At 43.7% G+C, this 13967-nt stretch overlaps 4 protein-coding genes across 7 annotated transcripts; all 4 read right to left on the bottom strand.

Annotated features, from left to right (window-relative positions):
- Nucleotides 1–109: 109 nt before the first annotated feature.
- Nucleotides 110–6008, bottom strand: katnal1 (katanin p60 subunit A-like 1). Of its 4 annotated transcripts, none has more exons than XM_029136022.3 (11): nucleotides 5837–6008; nucleotides 5109–5282; nucleotides 4823–4983; nucleotides 4549–4705; nucleotides 3655–3782; nucleotides 3460–3565; nucleotides 2210–2368; nucleotides 2018–2144; nucleotides 1782–1916; nucleotides 1420–1546; nucleotides 110–1072 (listed from the first exon to the last, which is right to left on the bottom strand). In XM_029136022.3, exons 1-11 carry the CDS (start codon nucleotides 5879–5881, stop codon nucleotides 874–876), a joined length of 1518 nt encoding a protein of 505 aa, XP_028991855.1. In that variant the 5' UTR covers nucleotides 5882–6008; the 3' UTR covers nucleotides 110–873. The 4 variants fall into 4 exon arrangements, with proteins under 4 accessions (XP_028991855.1, XP_040924723.1, XP_028991856.1 ...); XM_041068789.2 differs by lacking the exon at nucleotides 5837–6008 and adding an exon at nucleotides 5655–5814; XM_029136023.3 differs by lacking the exon at nucleotides 5837–6008 and adding an exon at nucleotides 5519–5659.
- A 480-nt stretch (nucleotides 6009–6488) lies between these two features.
- Nucleotides 6489–8158, bottom strand: zgc:101559 (Ras-related protein Rab-33B-like). Its single transcript, XM_029136027.3, has 2 exons — nucleotides 7862–8158; nucleotides 6489–7492 (listed from the first exon to the last, which is right to left on the bottom strand). Exons 1-2 carry the CDS (start codon nucleotides 8117–8119, stop codon nucleotides 7046–7048), a joined length of 705 nt encoding a protein of 234 aa, XP_028991860.1. The 5' UTR covers nucleotides 8120–8158; the 3' UTR covers nucleotides 6489–7045.
- A 248-nt stretch (nucleotides 8159–8406) lies between these two features.
- Nucleotides 8407–12181, bottom strand: kbtbd7 (kelch repeat and BTB (POZ) domain containing 7). Its single transcript, XM_029136021.2, has 2 exons — nucleotides 11956–12181; nucleotides 8407–11856 (listed from the first exon to the last, which is right to left on the bottom strand). Exon 2 carries the CDS (start codon nucleotides 11846–11848, stop codon nucleotides 9968–9970), a length of 1881 nt encoding a protein of 626 aa, XP_028991854.1. The 5' UTR covers nucleotides 11849–11856; nucleotides 11956–12181; the 3' UTR covers nucleotides 8407–9967.
- Nucleotides 12182–12511: 330 nt separating this feature from the next.
- Nucleotides 12512–13798, bottom strand: wu:fc50b12 (uncharacterized protein LOC103911624 homolog). Its single transcript, XM_041068846.2, has 3 exons — nucleotides 13559–13798; nucleotides 13287–13450; nucleotides 12512–13058 (listed from the first exon to the last, which is right to left on the bottom strand). Exons 1-3 carry the CDS (start codon nucleotides 13577–13579, stop codon nucleotides 12824–12826), a joined length of 420 nt encoding a protein of 139 aa, XP_040924780.1. The 5' UTR covers nucleotides 13580–13798; the 3' UTR covers nucleotides 12512–12823.
- Between the last annotated feature and the right edge of the window lie 169 nt (nucleotides 13799–13967).

Genomic DNA, 13967 nt, shown 5'->3' with positions numbered 1-13967 from the left:
CACAACTGTACTAAACCCTAAATATATATTAAAGTACTATGATGGTTAAAGCCTTGAATACATTTCATGAAAACTGAACCATTAGTTTGTAAATAATACACGAGTCCTATTGATTTATATTCATTTAGATTGGCTGTATTTATTAATGTAAATGGAACTAAAACAGATATTAAAACAAAACATTCAACACATGAAAAAATCAGTCACAGCACAAACACCATGGTTCTTCAAGTATATTCAGTCAGTAGTAAATAAAAGGAGCAAAGTGTTAAGACGACAGGCCTCGTGGAAGATGCTGAAGGAGCTAACTGTAATGTTATTAAATGATTCAAGTCAATTATCCAAATGAATAAACCTCACATTTGCTCACCTATTTGTAAAACATGTGGCAAAATGTACATCAGGTTTGTGCAGTTGGTAAATTGGACTTAGTAAAGGTCAGCAAAATTTTAAGAGATTTAATACAAGTACAGGAGATTTAATACAAGGACACAAGGTGTTCTTCCACGAGGCCGAGTGCGTATTCCAGGTTAGGTTTTACATTAAAAAAAAAAAAAAGGAATTTTGCTTGTTAGAAATGTTCGACCTGTTCTTCCTCAGATCTGTCAGTCACTAGATGATTGGCAGTCTCTGCACAGGACCATTGTCTTGAAGCAACGAGGAGTGTGTGTGAAAGGGCAGCAGTGAATCCTTTGAGAGTTCTCGTCGTGCTCTCTCAGAGGTTCCAGTCTTCTGATCAGAACCTGAGCCTCTGTATTATCTCGATGTGCTGCCTGGTTCCCTCAGCCCTGTAACATACACTCCCAACTTCATCTTCATCCTTTCCAACGCTATGATCCCCGTTAGCAGGATTCTGGTCCCTATGGGAGCTTCCTATACTGACCCAAACTCAGCCATCCAGGCTTCGTACTTTTCTAGGTCAGCAGCAGACACAGACTTGGAGATTTTCTTGAGTGTCAGGGTGAAGTCCTCCATGGTCACGGGCATCTGCAGCTCGTCTTTGGACAGAGCTCGTATCTCCTCAGGGCTGAGGCCTTGGATCCGACGACGCATTGCCATCATGGACGCATCCCTAATGCACACGTAAAGACAGGAGGGGCTCGGTGAATTTAATAGAAGAGCTCCTGTTAAAATGGACAGACTTAAGGCTGTGACGTGTGCATGATACACACACTAGCAAACACAGTGAAGGTCAGTAAAACAACAGGGTCCAGGGACAAACAGAAACAGGAGCAACATTAAATACTTGCCATTCCCAGCAGCAGAGAGGTGTCAGTGCCGGAAAGTGATATACTATATCAAAATTTCAACTGCATTTACAGGTAAAGTACATAAATCACATGGAGGACAATTTGAGTGTAAAGGAGTGGTTTTAATTCCAGTGTGCTAAATGGGTCCTATTGACACACAGACACACACCTGCAGACGTTAGTGATGTCGGCACCAGAATAACCTTCAATCTTCTCAGCAATTTGGTCCAGGTCCACATCAGGAGCCACATCAACCTCCCTCAGGTTGATTTTTAGAAGCTCTACACGTCCCACGGCTACAAACACAAACACATCATTGAACAGACCAGGATGATGCATTCGAAGAGGACTGAGAAGCAGCAGGTTATAAATACACAAGATGAGTCAGCAGCACACTTCTGACTAAAAAGTCGCTTCACAATTTTTATCAACATTATCACACAACCTTCCATCAATACTAGTTATTTATATCTCACTGTTGAGATGCTGTGCGCAGACAGAGCTCTGCAGTGACCATCACTGTGGTGTCACCTGTGGGCAGGGGGATGTAGATGCGCTTCTCCAGACGTCGCCGTAGCGCTTCGTCGATGTCCCAAGGGAAGTTGGTGGCAGCCAGCACCATAACCATCTTAGAGGGGTCGTCATTCTCCAAGGCCCCACCCACACCTGGTTTCAAAACACAAAAGTTTAACTGAAGCACCAACGCATTTTGAAAGCTCGCCATGTGACACCAAGCACCGAAGAATCAGCTCCATCTTCCTACTCACCATCCATTTGAATCAGCAGCTCTGATTTAACCCTGCGACTGGCTTCGTGCTCATCAGATGTCCCTCTCCTGCCACAGATGGAGTCAATCTCATCTATGAAGATGGTGGTGGGTGCATAAAACCGGGCCTACAGAAAACATGGTTATATAAACTGTTGTATTACAAACTGCACAAAAGAACGTACACGCTCACCATTTCGAACAGCAGACGGACCAGTTTCTCGGACTCGCCCCTGTATTTGGAGGTAAGGGTGGAGGAAGACACGTTGAAGAAGGTGGTCCCACATTCTGTGGCCACAGCTTTGGCCAACATGGTCTTCCCTGTCCCTGGAGGGCCGACCATTAATACCCCCTGAGACAAAAAGTTACACAAAAGGTAAAATTGGAGACACACAAACAAATGCACAAGATCCACACAAACTATATTACGTTGTGTAGTTTAAATCTGCCTCTGCTGTGAGTTCAGTTTGCTGCCATCATCTGGTGTTATTAAATCAGGATGGACCTTCTGCTGCCTCCAGAAACTGCATAACTGGGAACCCTGCACCACTTGTATCTTAGATGTAGATATGCAAATTCTTAGATAATAATAATCTGCCAAAGCAGGAGGGAAGTCATGCGTACTCAACAATTAAAAAATGCTGAGAAAGTCTGTAAGCAGGACCTAAAACAGAGAGAGGCCCAGTACAGTTAACACCGGAAAAGACTTCTGCACCAGTTCAGACACGTAATGCAGAAAACAGCATTTCTTTATGATTTAATATAAATGCTGAACTTTAGAGGAATATAGTGTGATCACAAACGCCTGCGCTGTAAACACTGTCGCTCAGCATCATCAGGATGAAATATGACCTATGAAAATCTGAGAAGTCGGCGTCAATGAGCTGAGTCACGCATGCAAATGCGTTGCTGCCCGCTAAACTGTATTTTCCCCTGTAACTAAAAACAGTTTTAATTACTTTGTCACTTTCTCCCTTTTTGTGTCAGTGGTTTCATACATTTCATTTAAAAAAGAATAAAATGTCCATCCCTGATGCAAATCTCCTCTGTAAACACCAGCAATATATTCCTACTGTGCTGACGTCTGACATGTCTGCTTCTGGTTTGTGTCTGTTGCTATGGAAATTACATAAATCACAAAAAGAACAATGACACAGCAGCCTATTTTTATATATCCGTATTCTAAAGCATATACGGGTCACTGAGTTTCTTATTCACCATAACATTTTCAGTATGTACCTCCAAATACAAGTCTCTAAATATTGACCATCACATGACAGGCCTGGAGGCCAGCAAGACTCACATGATAAAGTTCAAATAAAGCTGGAATAGTAGAAGGCCCTTTTCAAGGGATAGATGAACTTTTAGAGTCAGTAAACTACACATTAACCAACAACATAAAGGAAGAATACATTTTTTGTGTAAGCATGTGCATAGACGTACCTTCCAAGGTCGACGGATGCCCTTAAAAAAGTCAGGCATCCACATGGGTAACACCACAGCTTCCCTCAGCAGCTTCTTAGCATCTTCCAGATCAGCAATGTCTTCCCTACAAATGAGCAAGAGAATTCAGTCAGTGCTGAAAAAACCAACATACATTAGCTAAAGTGTGTAAGTATCGGTGTTCCGGTGCCATACCAGTGTACATTAGGGTTGCGGGACACAATGTCTCTCTCCAGCGAATCCACAAGGTCACTGTCATATCCTGTGCCGTCAAACCTTTTTTGGTCTATATCCCCTGGTCCGTCACCTGCCCCTTTCTTTCCCTAATTAGAAAAAATAAATAAATAAAAGATTGATAAAACAGAAAACATTGTTTTGCCTTTAAAAAGTTAACTTTACACTTAAACAGTATTTGGGACTGGTGCTTCCCGGATTCAATTTTTTCCAAAGAACTTATGTTACTTATATCTATAGGGTAACTGCCACTTTAATTCAAAATAAAAAAAGACCTTGTGGCTATGTCTGATGTCAAAGGTAAGAACCAAACGAAACGGACTGCTCACTGCTTAGTGTAACTGTTACAGAAGGTCAGAGACGTGGTAGCCAGCCAAGCAGCAATGAGAAGCTGTCACACTCTGATGTTTCTGCTGGAAAGACAGCGGGGCGGAGCTTTGACAGGCACTGGAAGAACATTAATGCTGCGCACATCCGCGTTGGCTGTTGCTGCACGGCTGTAAACCTGACGTTTATCACAGCTAACAGAACTGTTTGTCAGCTCTAAACATCCTTAGAAATAACAGGAGCGTAAACGGTGGGCCTGCGTCTGCTGTCACTTCAGGGAGTCTCATTCATCAATGTCGCCTTCAGGCTCTCATCTGCCCTGCCAGAGCTGACATCACCAGCAGGTGCTGTATGCCATGAACTGACATGACGGTTAGTCAGGGCTCTGCATCTTCTACTTGAAGCAGCAGCTGCTTTGTCAGGGACAAAGGGCAGTGAACTAAATAGATTTGAGTCTTCCGGTCTTATTCTACAGATAGAGAAGCATTTATGAAAACTTTTTAAAATCGAAATCAATTCTTGTCTGACCTTATCGTCTTTTGCCTTTGCCGCTCGCACGTCTCTGGCTCCCTTAGGGTTGGCCTGACCACGGCCTGCTTGTGCTGCCCCTCGATGCTGCAGACCAGGAGAGTCCTTTCTTTGTTGTTTTACTGCACTGTTGGGACGCTTCACTGCAACAGGATTCCTACACAGACACACATATTTATATACTAATATAGAAAAAAATCTGTTTTTGCTGGCATACCATGTCAAACATCAGCCATCAGTGCTTTTGGATCAAGGATGTAACCTCTACACACACCTGTGTTCTGCAGGAGTGGGCGGAGGCCAAACTGCAGGGTCCTCAGGTTTGTCGTCTGCCTGAGGAGCAAAGATGTCGGCCGGCTTCTCTGATTTGAAGCTCTCAAGTGTTCCCATGATGCCTTTCACCTGTTCATACTCCTCAGTCAGTTCTTGCCTGACCTGATCATCAACAGAAAGAGGAGTAGTGGGGTGTCCTGTGATGTTTGCATCACTACAGCGGTGAGTAAGTGTGTGGTAAAATAAATTTATATAAATGGTCCAGAGCATTTAAGCAGGAAACTCACCTGCTGCCATTTGGTTTTCAGTGCAGGGTCTCTCAGAGACTGGCAGTGTTTGTGGATCTGTTGAATGACACCCTGATAGTACACAACGGAGGAGTCGTAGTTCCCAAGCAACGCATACTCACGTCCCTTCTTGGCGTTGTCACATATCTCTGCCAGATTCATGCTGAATAATAACTAGGAGAGGAAAAACAACACTTTGGGAGTTAACTCGTGAAAGGAAGCACGTCACATAAATTAATGCAGCTTGCAACTATCAATTAAAGCTACAGCAACAATATAGATAACAGTTCCTGACATTAACATGACACTAGATCGTGGACATTTACGTGTACGTGTGTTGTATGTTGACCAGACGAGCTTCAACACCGCTTTTTAGGACGTGAAGGTGCAGTTCCACGCACGTCACCCACCTGCTACACTCGGCGTCGCATTTAAGCTAGGTGCTGCCAGGGACTATGCTTTTAGACGCTTATCGCAGACAGTGAGACCACGCCACTATTCAAATCAGCCTCAGTGATTGTCTAGTTCCGCCCGGACTCCTCTTACCGACGTTAGCCTCTGCTAGCTCGATGCTAGGCCACGCTGAAATCACAACGGCTCGTGCCGCAATAGATAAGGCAACTTAATCCCTCAGCAGGCGTTTAACAGCTAGGCGGGTAAAAAAAACTGCTCGACAACACGAACCCTGTACGGTACGTACAAATAAAACGTCAAACTAATTCTCAAACCTGCATGAAACCTCTTGTTTGTTCTGTTTTGGTTGAATCAGGCATTTAGTGTTTGGACTGCGTTACTATGGCCGCAGAGAGACGCCGCGCGAGGCACACAGGCTGCTCTGTTGCAGTGCTGCGTTCAGGGGCTGCCCGTAAAAATTAGAGTCCCGCTAATTGATCGTATACAAAACCACACACACGGCAAACAGGGCTGAAACTGTCAAAATAACTATTTTTTATAAAATATTGGAGAAACATGCTAGTTTAAATAAAAAGAATACATATTTTCCAACTCTAACTGCTGATTACATTGGTCAGGTGTTTCAGTCAGTTGCTGATTGGATAAACACACCTGGTTAAGGTGATCGGTATTAGCTAGGGACGGGAGCGTTGGAAAACCAGCAGGATAGTATCTCTCGAAGACCAGGGTCGGACACTAATACGTCATAATAGTTATCGCAATGTATAAAGTGACCACCAGTCGGCGGTAAGACAACTAGAGCACATAAATTCTTCATTACATGACAGAAACCTATATGACAAGCAGTGTGATGAGGGAACAAACAATCATTGCAGAAATTATTTCCCTTGACCTCTAATTACACAAATAAGCTGAAAAATCACCATAATTGTGACGCAAATAAAAACAAGCTTCTTGATTTGCAGGTTTGCATAGTGACACATATGTCTGCTTTATTGCACACGTGCACAGTCTCAACTTCAAGGACTGCGCGTCCCTGTCAAGCTTTTTAAAGGACTATATTGATTTGCATTGTCTCAAAAGACGGCTACATGTTCTTAGTATGAGTGAGCTTTCTCCAAATTCACCTTGACTGCAAGCATGCCAAGACAAAGCTGGTTACATTCATGTTCATATTTAAACACATGCACAGTTTCACAGTTTCAGTTTACATTATTGGTCCCTTTACAGATACTCAGCTCCAAGATTTTTGCATACTTCAATGTCCACTCGTGCATTTTGCTAAAGTTTTGATTTATCATTGTGCAAGAAAAATGTAACATGTGTCCTTTGTAGATTCAGTCTCATTGTTAAAAAAGCTCCGTTCAACAAAGCTTCCCTCTGCAGCATTACTATGCCAGACAGCAGTGATGACCTCCACACACACACACACACACACACACACACACACACACACACACACACACACACACACACACACACACACACACACACACACACAGGATGAAGTGCTATGAAGTGCCTTAGCACTGGCAAGTTGCTGCCTCCTGCTCACTCTGGTTCCACAGATGCATTACACTGTTCTCACTCGGCTGCTTCAGTCTCAGAGGTTTATGGTTCTTCAACCTATAGGCTAAAGTCAGAAAGATTGCATCAACATGCTCCTTCTCAGCAGGGTCCTTGGCTGAAGTCTCAAACAGTGGGAAGTTGTAGCTATCTGCAAGAAACTGGGCAGCGGATGTGGGGACCTCCTGGCGGTCTCTCAGGTCGCGCTTGTTTCCTACAATAATACGAGGCACCAGGGGCCCAACGCAGTGTCGGCTGCACTCCTTAACCCACTCGGGGATGCTCTCGAACGAAGAAAGGCTTGTGACGTCATACACGAAGATGACAGCATGGACGCTGCGGTAGTAGTGTTCCACCATGCTCTTCCTGAAACGCTCCTGACCTGCCGTGTCCCAGATCTGCAGCTGAGTAAAGAAAAACGATGAATCACAGGAGGTCAGGGGATACAGACTACAATGAATGCTAATGAATAAATCAACTACATACAGAATAATACATAACCAAAATTAAAACTTGAACATGTAAAAGATCAGAGAGAGAAGGGCTAGTAGTATTTGAAGAAAATAACTAAATAAACCAGTGGTAGCTGTGTCAGCGGTATTGTGCATGCAGGTTCACCGTTATTATTATCAATAACACGTGTACTTTCCCTGCTGTGAGTTCAAAACATCTGTCATGAATAAGATGGAGTGGAAGACCTGCACACAGCCTTTTACTCTGTATGTTTAGAAACAAGCCACAGCTCGTTGATGTGTTGTTGTGCGTCCTCTCACCTTGATCCTCTCCCCGTCCAGCTCCAGCGTCTTCTCCCTAAAATCCACCCCGATCGTAGCTTCTGGATTTTTCAGAAATGTGCCCCCACAGAATCTGTAAGTTAAACACGTCTTTCCCACATTTGAATCTCCTATTACGATTATTTTAAAAATCCGAGTTTGTGCGCGCTCATAATCATAGTGCGAAGACAGCTCTAAAGAGTCATTTAGACTGAAAACTGTGTCAAATTGCTCCACGGGCTTGTTTTTTATTGCCATGTCTCGTCATCTCGCGGTCTGGATGAAGAAGCCGAAATATCGCGATAATACGAGGCGCCCGCCAGACGTCACTGGACAAACGTTTTTGTCTTTGCATTGATGTAATTTCCAATTGTATATTGAGCTGACTAATACGAATTGTTACTGTGATCAAGTTTGAATAGGTTTCATATATATATATTAAATATGGTTTTCTTTACTCATAAAATCCCTGACTAAAATTATACTGCTTCTAATTTATTTTCTAATGTTTATTATGCTTCAGAAATACACAGAGGATATTGATATCAGATACAGATCTTTATTTGACACATTTACCATCACGTGTTACTGCAGCCAATCAACACTTTCCCATGTCACACACCAAATCTATATTGGAACACTACCCATCTTAAAGAAAGACAATAGAAAAAATACACTCATTTGCCAGTTTATTATATACATTCATTCAAAACTAACAGAGCAACAAACAATAACCCTGCATTGAATTTATAACTCTGTGATGAACTGTGTGAACAGTTTTAGAAATGTTTTAATCCAACTTTCACTTACACTTTCAAAATGATATTTTTTTGGAATTAATATCAATGAGGACAGACACGTGAAAAAACACACTTATAAGTTTGAACGTGGCTAATAAACCAGAAACTGAGAATAGGGTTGAGGAGGAAAATGGCTTTGGAACAATTTTATTACATGCAGACAACATCTGGACCAAAACAAGAACATCCAGTTTTTCTGATTGCAACATAAACATTATTAAATTATATACAAAAGCACACAAATAAAACATCTTCAAATAAATGGTATATAACTTAAGCTTTTCATCACCAAAACTGCCTAACTGTACTACATTTCAAAGGACAAATATGGCATACAGGCCTATGCTGAAGCCTAAACCTGAGTGACTGTTCAGTACAATGGCTTCCACGTTTCATACAGCAGGTTTCACAGCACATTTTAAAGCCCTGTAAATGACCAGTTGTGTTTCGAAGTCATAAACATGAAGCACTTAAGCTGCTTGATGTCCTAAAGTCACATAAGCAACTGTGCTCCAGTATTTAATATAAATAGCATGCAAATAGCAAATATTTCTGTGGAACGATAACACAACAGTACTGACTCCAACAACGTTCATAAGGGCCCTCCACAGTTCTACCATGTTAACATACTGACCAACATGTGCAAACACTGGATTTTATTATGACTGAAAGCTTTAATTAACCATTTTTCCTTTCTAAGCTGTCAAAAATCTTCCCCTCATGCTTCGATCACTTTTAAATCTGATTCACAGATCTTCATTTGCATCAGACATTTAAAACATTGGCTCGGTTGCAGCAGTTACTTTGTTACAGTACAGCAAGTCTTATTGGTAGCACCTGTGTTTGGGAACCTAACGTCTCTGCCAGGAAAAGGTTTCAACATTTTATTTAAATTTATTTTGTTTCCAATTTTCCTCATTTGCTGGGAAGTGTTCAACTCCGTTTCTGGAGAGCCCTTCAGTCAGTTGCCCTTAGTATCATTAATGTGGTAAATGATGAAGCCAACGCCTGCACGCCACAGATGAACAGTTATGTTTAGATTATGTGACTGTCTTGAGCTGCTCTGTAAACAGGACTCTACTCTAAGGCGCCAGAAGACTTTCTGTTCTTCATGCTGGTGAGTCTTGATGATACAACCTGGAGTCTTTGTTTCTTGGCATTTGTTGTTACTGAGTGAAAACTTGTGCTTCTATTGTATGTGACTGTCTTTAATACTGAATTCAATCTGCATGTGTCCTTCCCTGGCACAGAACCCTGTAAAATGCATTTCATTATAAATAAGTTACATTTTTATTGACACGTTTCACTACCAGTTCTCATCCGAGAAAGAGCTCGAGCTGCCAGAGTCTGAGTCTGCGTCTGTCAACCCATCAAAGTCCCAGTCCGCGCTGGAGCCACTGTCATCGTCCTCCTCTGTAGAGAAACTGTGAGCAGAGCCCAGGCACGCTGGGTACACGCGTGTTGAAACGCACACGGGCCCCAGGGTGGACACGTACACTGCCATGACGTTCTTCCAGGTCTCTCGAGCGGGGTCGTACTCGTGGATGAGGACCCTGTTCTTGTTGTGTTGCAGTAACGTCTGCGTGAGGAGGAGCAGCTTGTTGTTGTGCTGGATCACCTGGTAATTCAGGGCGCGACTGTCGATGGGAATGTCGCCCAGTCTCTTCCACTCCCCTCTGGTTGGGCTGTAGGCTTTCACCACAGGGATGTCACACACGCAGATGATCTGGTCCTGAAACACGCAGGCCTTATGCAGCTTGTCTCTTCTCAGGGATCCGCAGTGGCGCCAGCGGTTTCTCTTCGGATCGTAGCAAAGCATCCTCCTTTTGTTCACCACGTACAGGTGATCGTTTAAAGCCACCACCTGCATTTTACCCAAAGAGTGCGGCAGAGGAGCCACAAACGTCCACTGGTTCCTCTGGACGCTGTAACACTCGACGTCCTTCAGTCTGGTGTCGGTCAACGGATTCCTTCCTCCCAGAAGGTACACGTGGCCATTGAGGTAGCCCATCCCAGAATGAATTCTCCCCAGGGGCCTCTCTGCCAGCTCCTGCCAGCTGTTGAGCACAGGGTTGTACAGCCAGAAGTGTTTGGAGAGGTGGGAGGCCAGGTACAGGTTGTTGTCAGGTGTAGCACAGGCAATTAAAGACTCCATGGTGGAGCGCTTGTAATCCTCGCTGCTCAGATCCTCTAAAGGAGGAGCCATGAAGTAGAGGTCTTCTGAATACGGGTCACAGCACATTATGTTGTCGTTGGGCAGCCCGAAGAAGAGAATCATCTCCTTTGCACTTACGCCTATTCTGTTTTTTGGTACTTCCAGAGTCGCAGACATCTCACAGCCGTTCTCTGTGGACCCGGTAAAGACAGACGCCAGGTATTTGTCAATCAGAGGCCTCTCCACTAGGCCCTCCAGGTAACACTTGTCCTTCTCCGTGAACAGATTCCAGCGTACACACTTCAGTGCCTGCAAAGCATCCTCTCGGTCCAGCGGCGGGTTGGCTTCGATCCACTGCAGCGCGGCTGAGCACACCTTCCTTTCAGTGTCCACGTCCAGGGTGTCGAGAGACAGCAGCTCCTTCAGCTGCACCAGGTCCAGCTCACACAGCTCCCCTCCACCACACACCTGGCTGAAGTTCCTGGCGATGAAGGCCTGCGCGTTCTCCTTCAGCTCAGGGTTGTCGTAGGTGTCCGCGAACTTCAGGATCCCAACGCAGTTGGAGAGGTCCAGCCTCCGCGTCATGAAGCCGGAGCACGCTCTCCTGATGTACTCCAGCTGGAGCATGTTGGCCGCCGCGTACAGCCTCTGGACGTTGCCCTCTGTAATGGTCACTCTGCCCGTGTAGCAGTAGTCGATGATGACCCCCATGGACTCCGCGTCCACGCCGCGGATGGCCACTCTCTCCTGCACGCTCTCGTTCAGGCCCCCGGTGAACATGCTTTTAAAGTACGGGCTGGCGGCGGCGAGGACGTTGCGACTGCACAGGAAGAGCTGGTCGGCTCCGGCCGCGGCCGCGGCCGAGCCGCCGCCGCCGGCCTCCAGCGACTCTTCCTCGCTCCCGACCTCGATGGTGACGTCCCCGAGCAGCCGACAGTCGTACAGTAATTTCAGCTCGCTCATCAGAGCCCGAGCGTGATTCCCGTCCTCCAGCACCTCGGGACCGCTGAAGCAACTCAGCGCCGAAGCCATGGCCGTAACTGGATGGGACAATAATATTGATTTACGTGTTTAAATGGCACATTTCATATGGTGGAAGCTCCGTTTATGAATGAGAAGTAGTATAATACGTTACTTACGGCTCAACAGCGGAGCGCTCGCCCGTGTGCTACAAAGCCAGCGGTCCTCGTCCTCCAAATCAGCATAGTGTCACGTTTAACGCCACATAATCCATGAATTAGACCCCGAGTGTTACAGTTACGCTGATGTCAGTTTTCTTAGATTTTTCTGCTCAACGTTGTTCTTTATTTTGAGTAAAACAGACGGTTTTCACGAAATAGCCGTGTAAATTTTCCCATGATGGGAATAACAATATCCGGATGACACTGTCAAAATAAACGTCAAGGCATTAAGAAGCGTCTACTAAATCAATCTTGCACGCTGGTCCAGCTTCAGTCATTTCAATTAAAACTCTATGTTACGCTATTATCTTAATTTACTACTTAAAACTACCCAAACCTGTATTTTTAGGTAAAACTGAAATTGTGTTATATTTTATGTTGAAAATATTCCGTCCTAGCTTCCGCCCTGGCTTACTGGTAGAACATACAAACTTGCTGTGAAAGGATTCACGTTTCTGATTGGCTATAGTAACTAGGTCGATTAATGTTAGGTTGGCCAGGATAACTAAATCAATACAGGTTTTTATATTATTTATGTTAATTTTCTATAATTAAAGTTTGATAAGAATGATGGCATAATATCATACATTACTCACATTGGCGTCTTAGACTTTAGTATTTTCTGCCTGTTTTTTATTTCTCTTCACTTGCCATTTGCATAGCAAACCTTATATTTTTACTAAAACACAGGTCTTATTTTTTTTTTATTTAAAGCTTTAATATCTAACAAGAAAAACACATGCTTTAAATGTGTTTATTCAGCGCTGCTCACATTACTTACAATGTCCTGTATAGTATTTTGTATTGTACATGCATTTATGTGTATTTAAGTGTATCTACGATTGAGGTCATTGATCCTGCGTAGTCCATCTTGGTTGTGGATGGTCTTGTGAACTGTGATGAGAAAAGGAAAGGCCGAGGGAAGCTCCACTCTACGACTCAGTTTCTGGTGGCCCCAGTGGAGGCAGCGCAGGGTCTCAGCCAGGTCCCGTCTGCCTGCTCGCTCCAGGCCGTCTTGCAACAGTTTAGTCTTATTGGGTTTGTCCCATGACTTCTCATACCTATGCATAAAGATAGATTTGGGACTAATCAAGGTGTAATTCTATAACTGCCAAATCAGAGGAACGTAAAAGAAATTAGTATTTAAGTCAAAAGGGCCATGGTTGCATTTTAGTTTGCACTATCCTGAAAAATACACTGTTATTGTTATGTTATTATACACACAATATCTAAACACTAAATCTTATGACTAAATCTTTAGTATAAATTTGTGAAGAAACACACTGTACCAGCTCTCCAACATGGTCCTGGCCTGGATGCTCTTCTCTGTAGATTTGGTGTGGAATCGACCAATCTCAGTTCTGCTGAAGCCAAGCTCATACGCCAGAACTGTCCACTCAAAACCAAGCTGCTTGGCAAACCCCTCCAGCGTCTTCATGTTAATCACAGCATCCTGGCGTGTCGAATGTCAAATAGAAACCACATTAAGCTGCAGAGACTTCAATAAGATACCTGTGCCGATTGAGATGCTTGAATGATCATGAAAACAAGTTGCACGTACCTCTTGGGCTTTGTTGGGCATGGTTAAAAATTCCAAAAGGTCTGCCGTAGACGTCACACTTAATATTATATTAATATACACACAAAATATTTCCTCTCAAATCAAACTGAATAATATTCCAAACTTACAAACACCCAGTAGAAATTTTATCCACTTTCCCTAAAACACAGCATGTAAAAGCTGTCCATGGTCCAAGTGTTACTGGGGAGATTCAACATCAACATACTGAGCAGTTAAACATTAGACACTTCAGTTCCTTTGTGGAGATGACAACGTTGCTTCTACGCAACTTTACTCCTTTACCTAAGTTTAATAGTTGCAGCTGACAACAAATATGCTCTACAAGACTAAAAGAATGTGCATGAAAAAACCTGTGTGCAAATTATTATCATGTCAAGTTTAGCTTATT

Source organism: Betta splendens, chromosome 21 (genome assembly GCF_900634795.4).
Source record: "Betta splendens chromosome 21, fBetSpl5.4, whole genome shotgun sequence".
NCBI lineage: Eukaryota > Metazoa > Chordata > Actinopteri > Anabantiformes > Osphronemidae > Betta > Betta splendens.
This window is presented reverse-complemented; position numbering and strand designations above follow the sequence as displayed.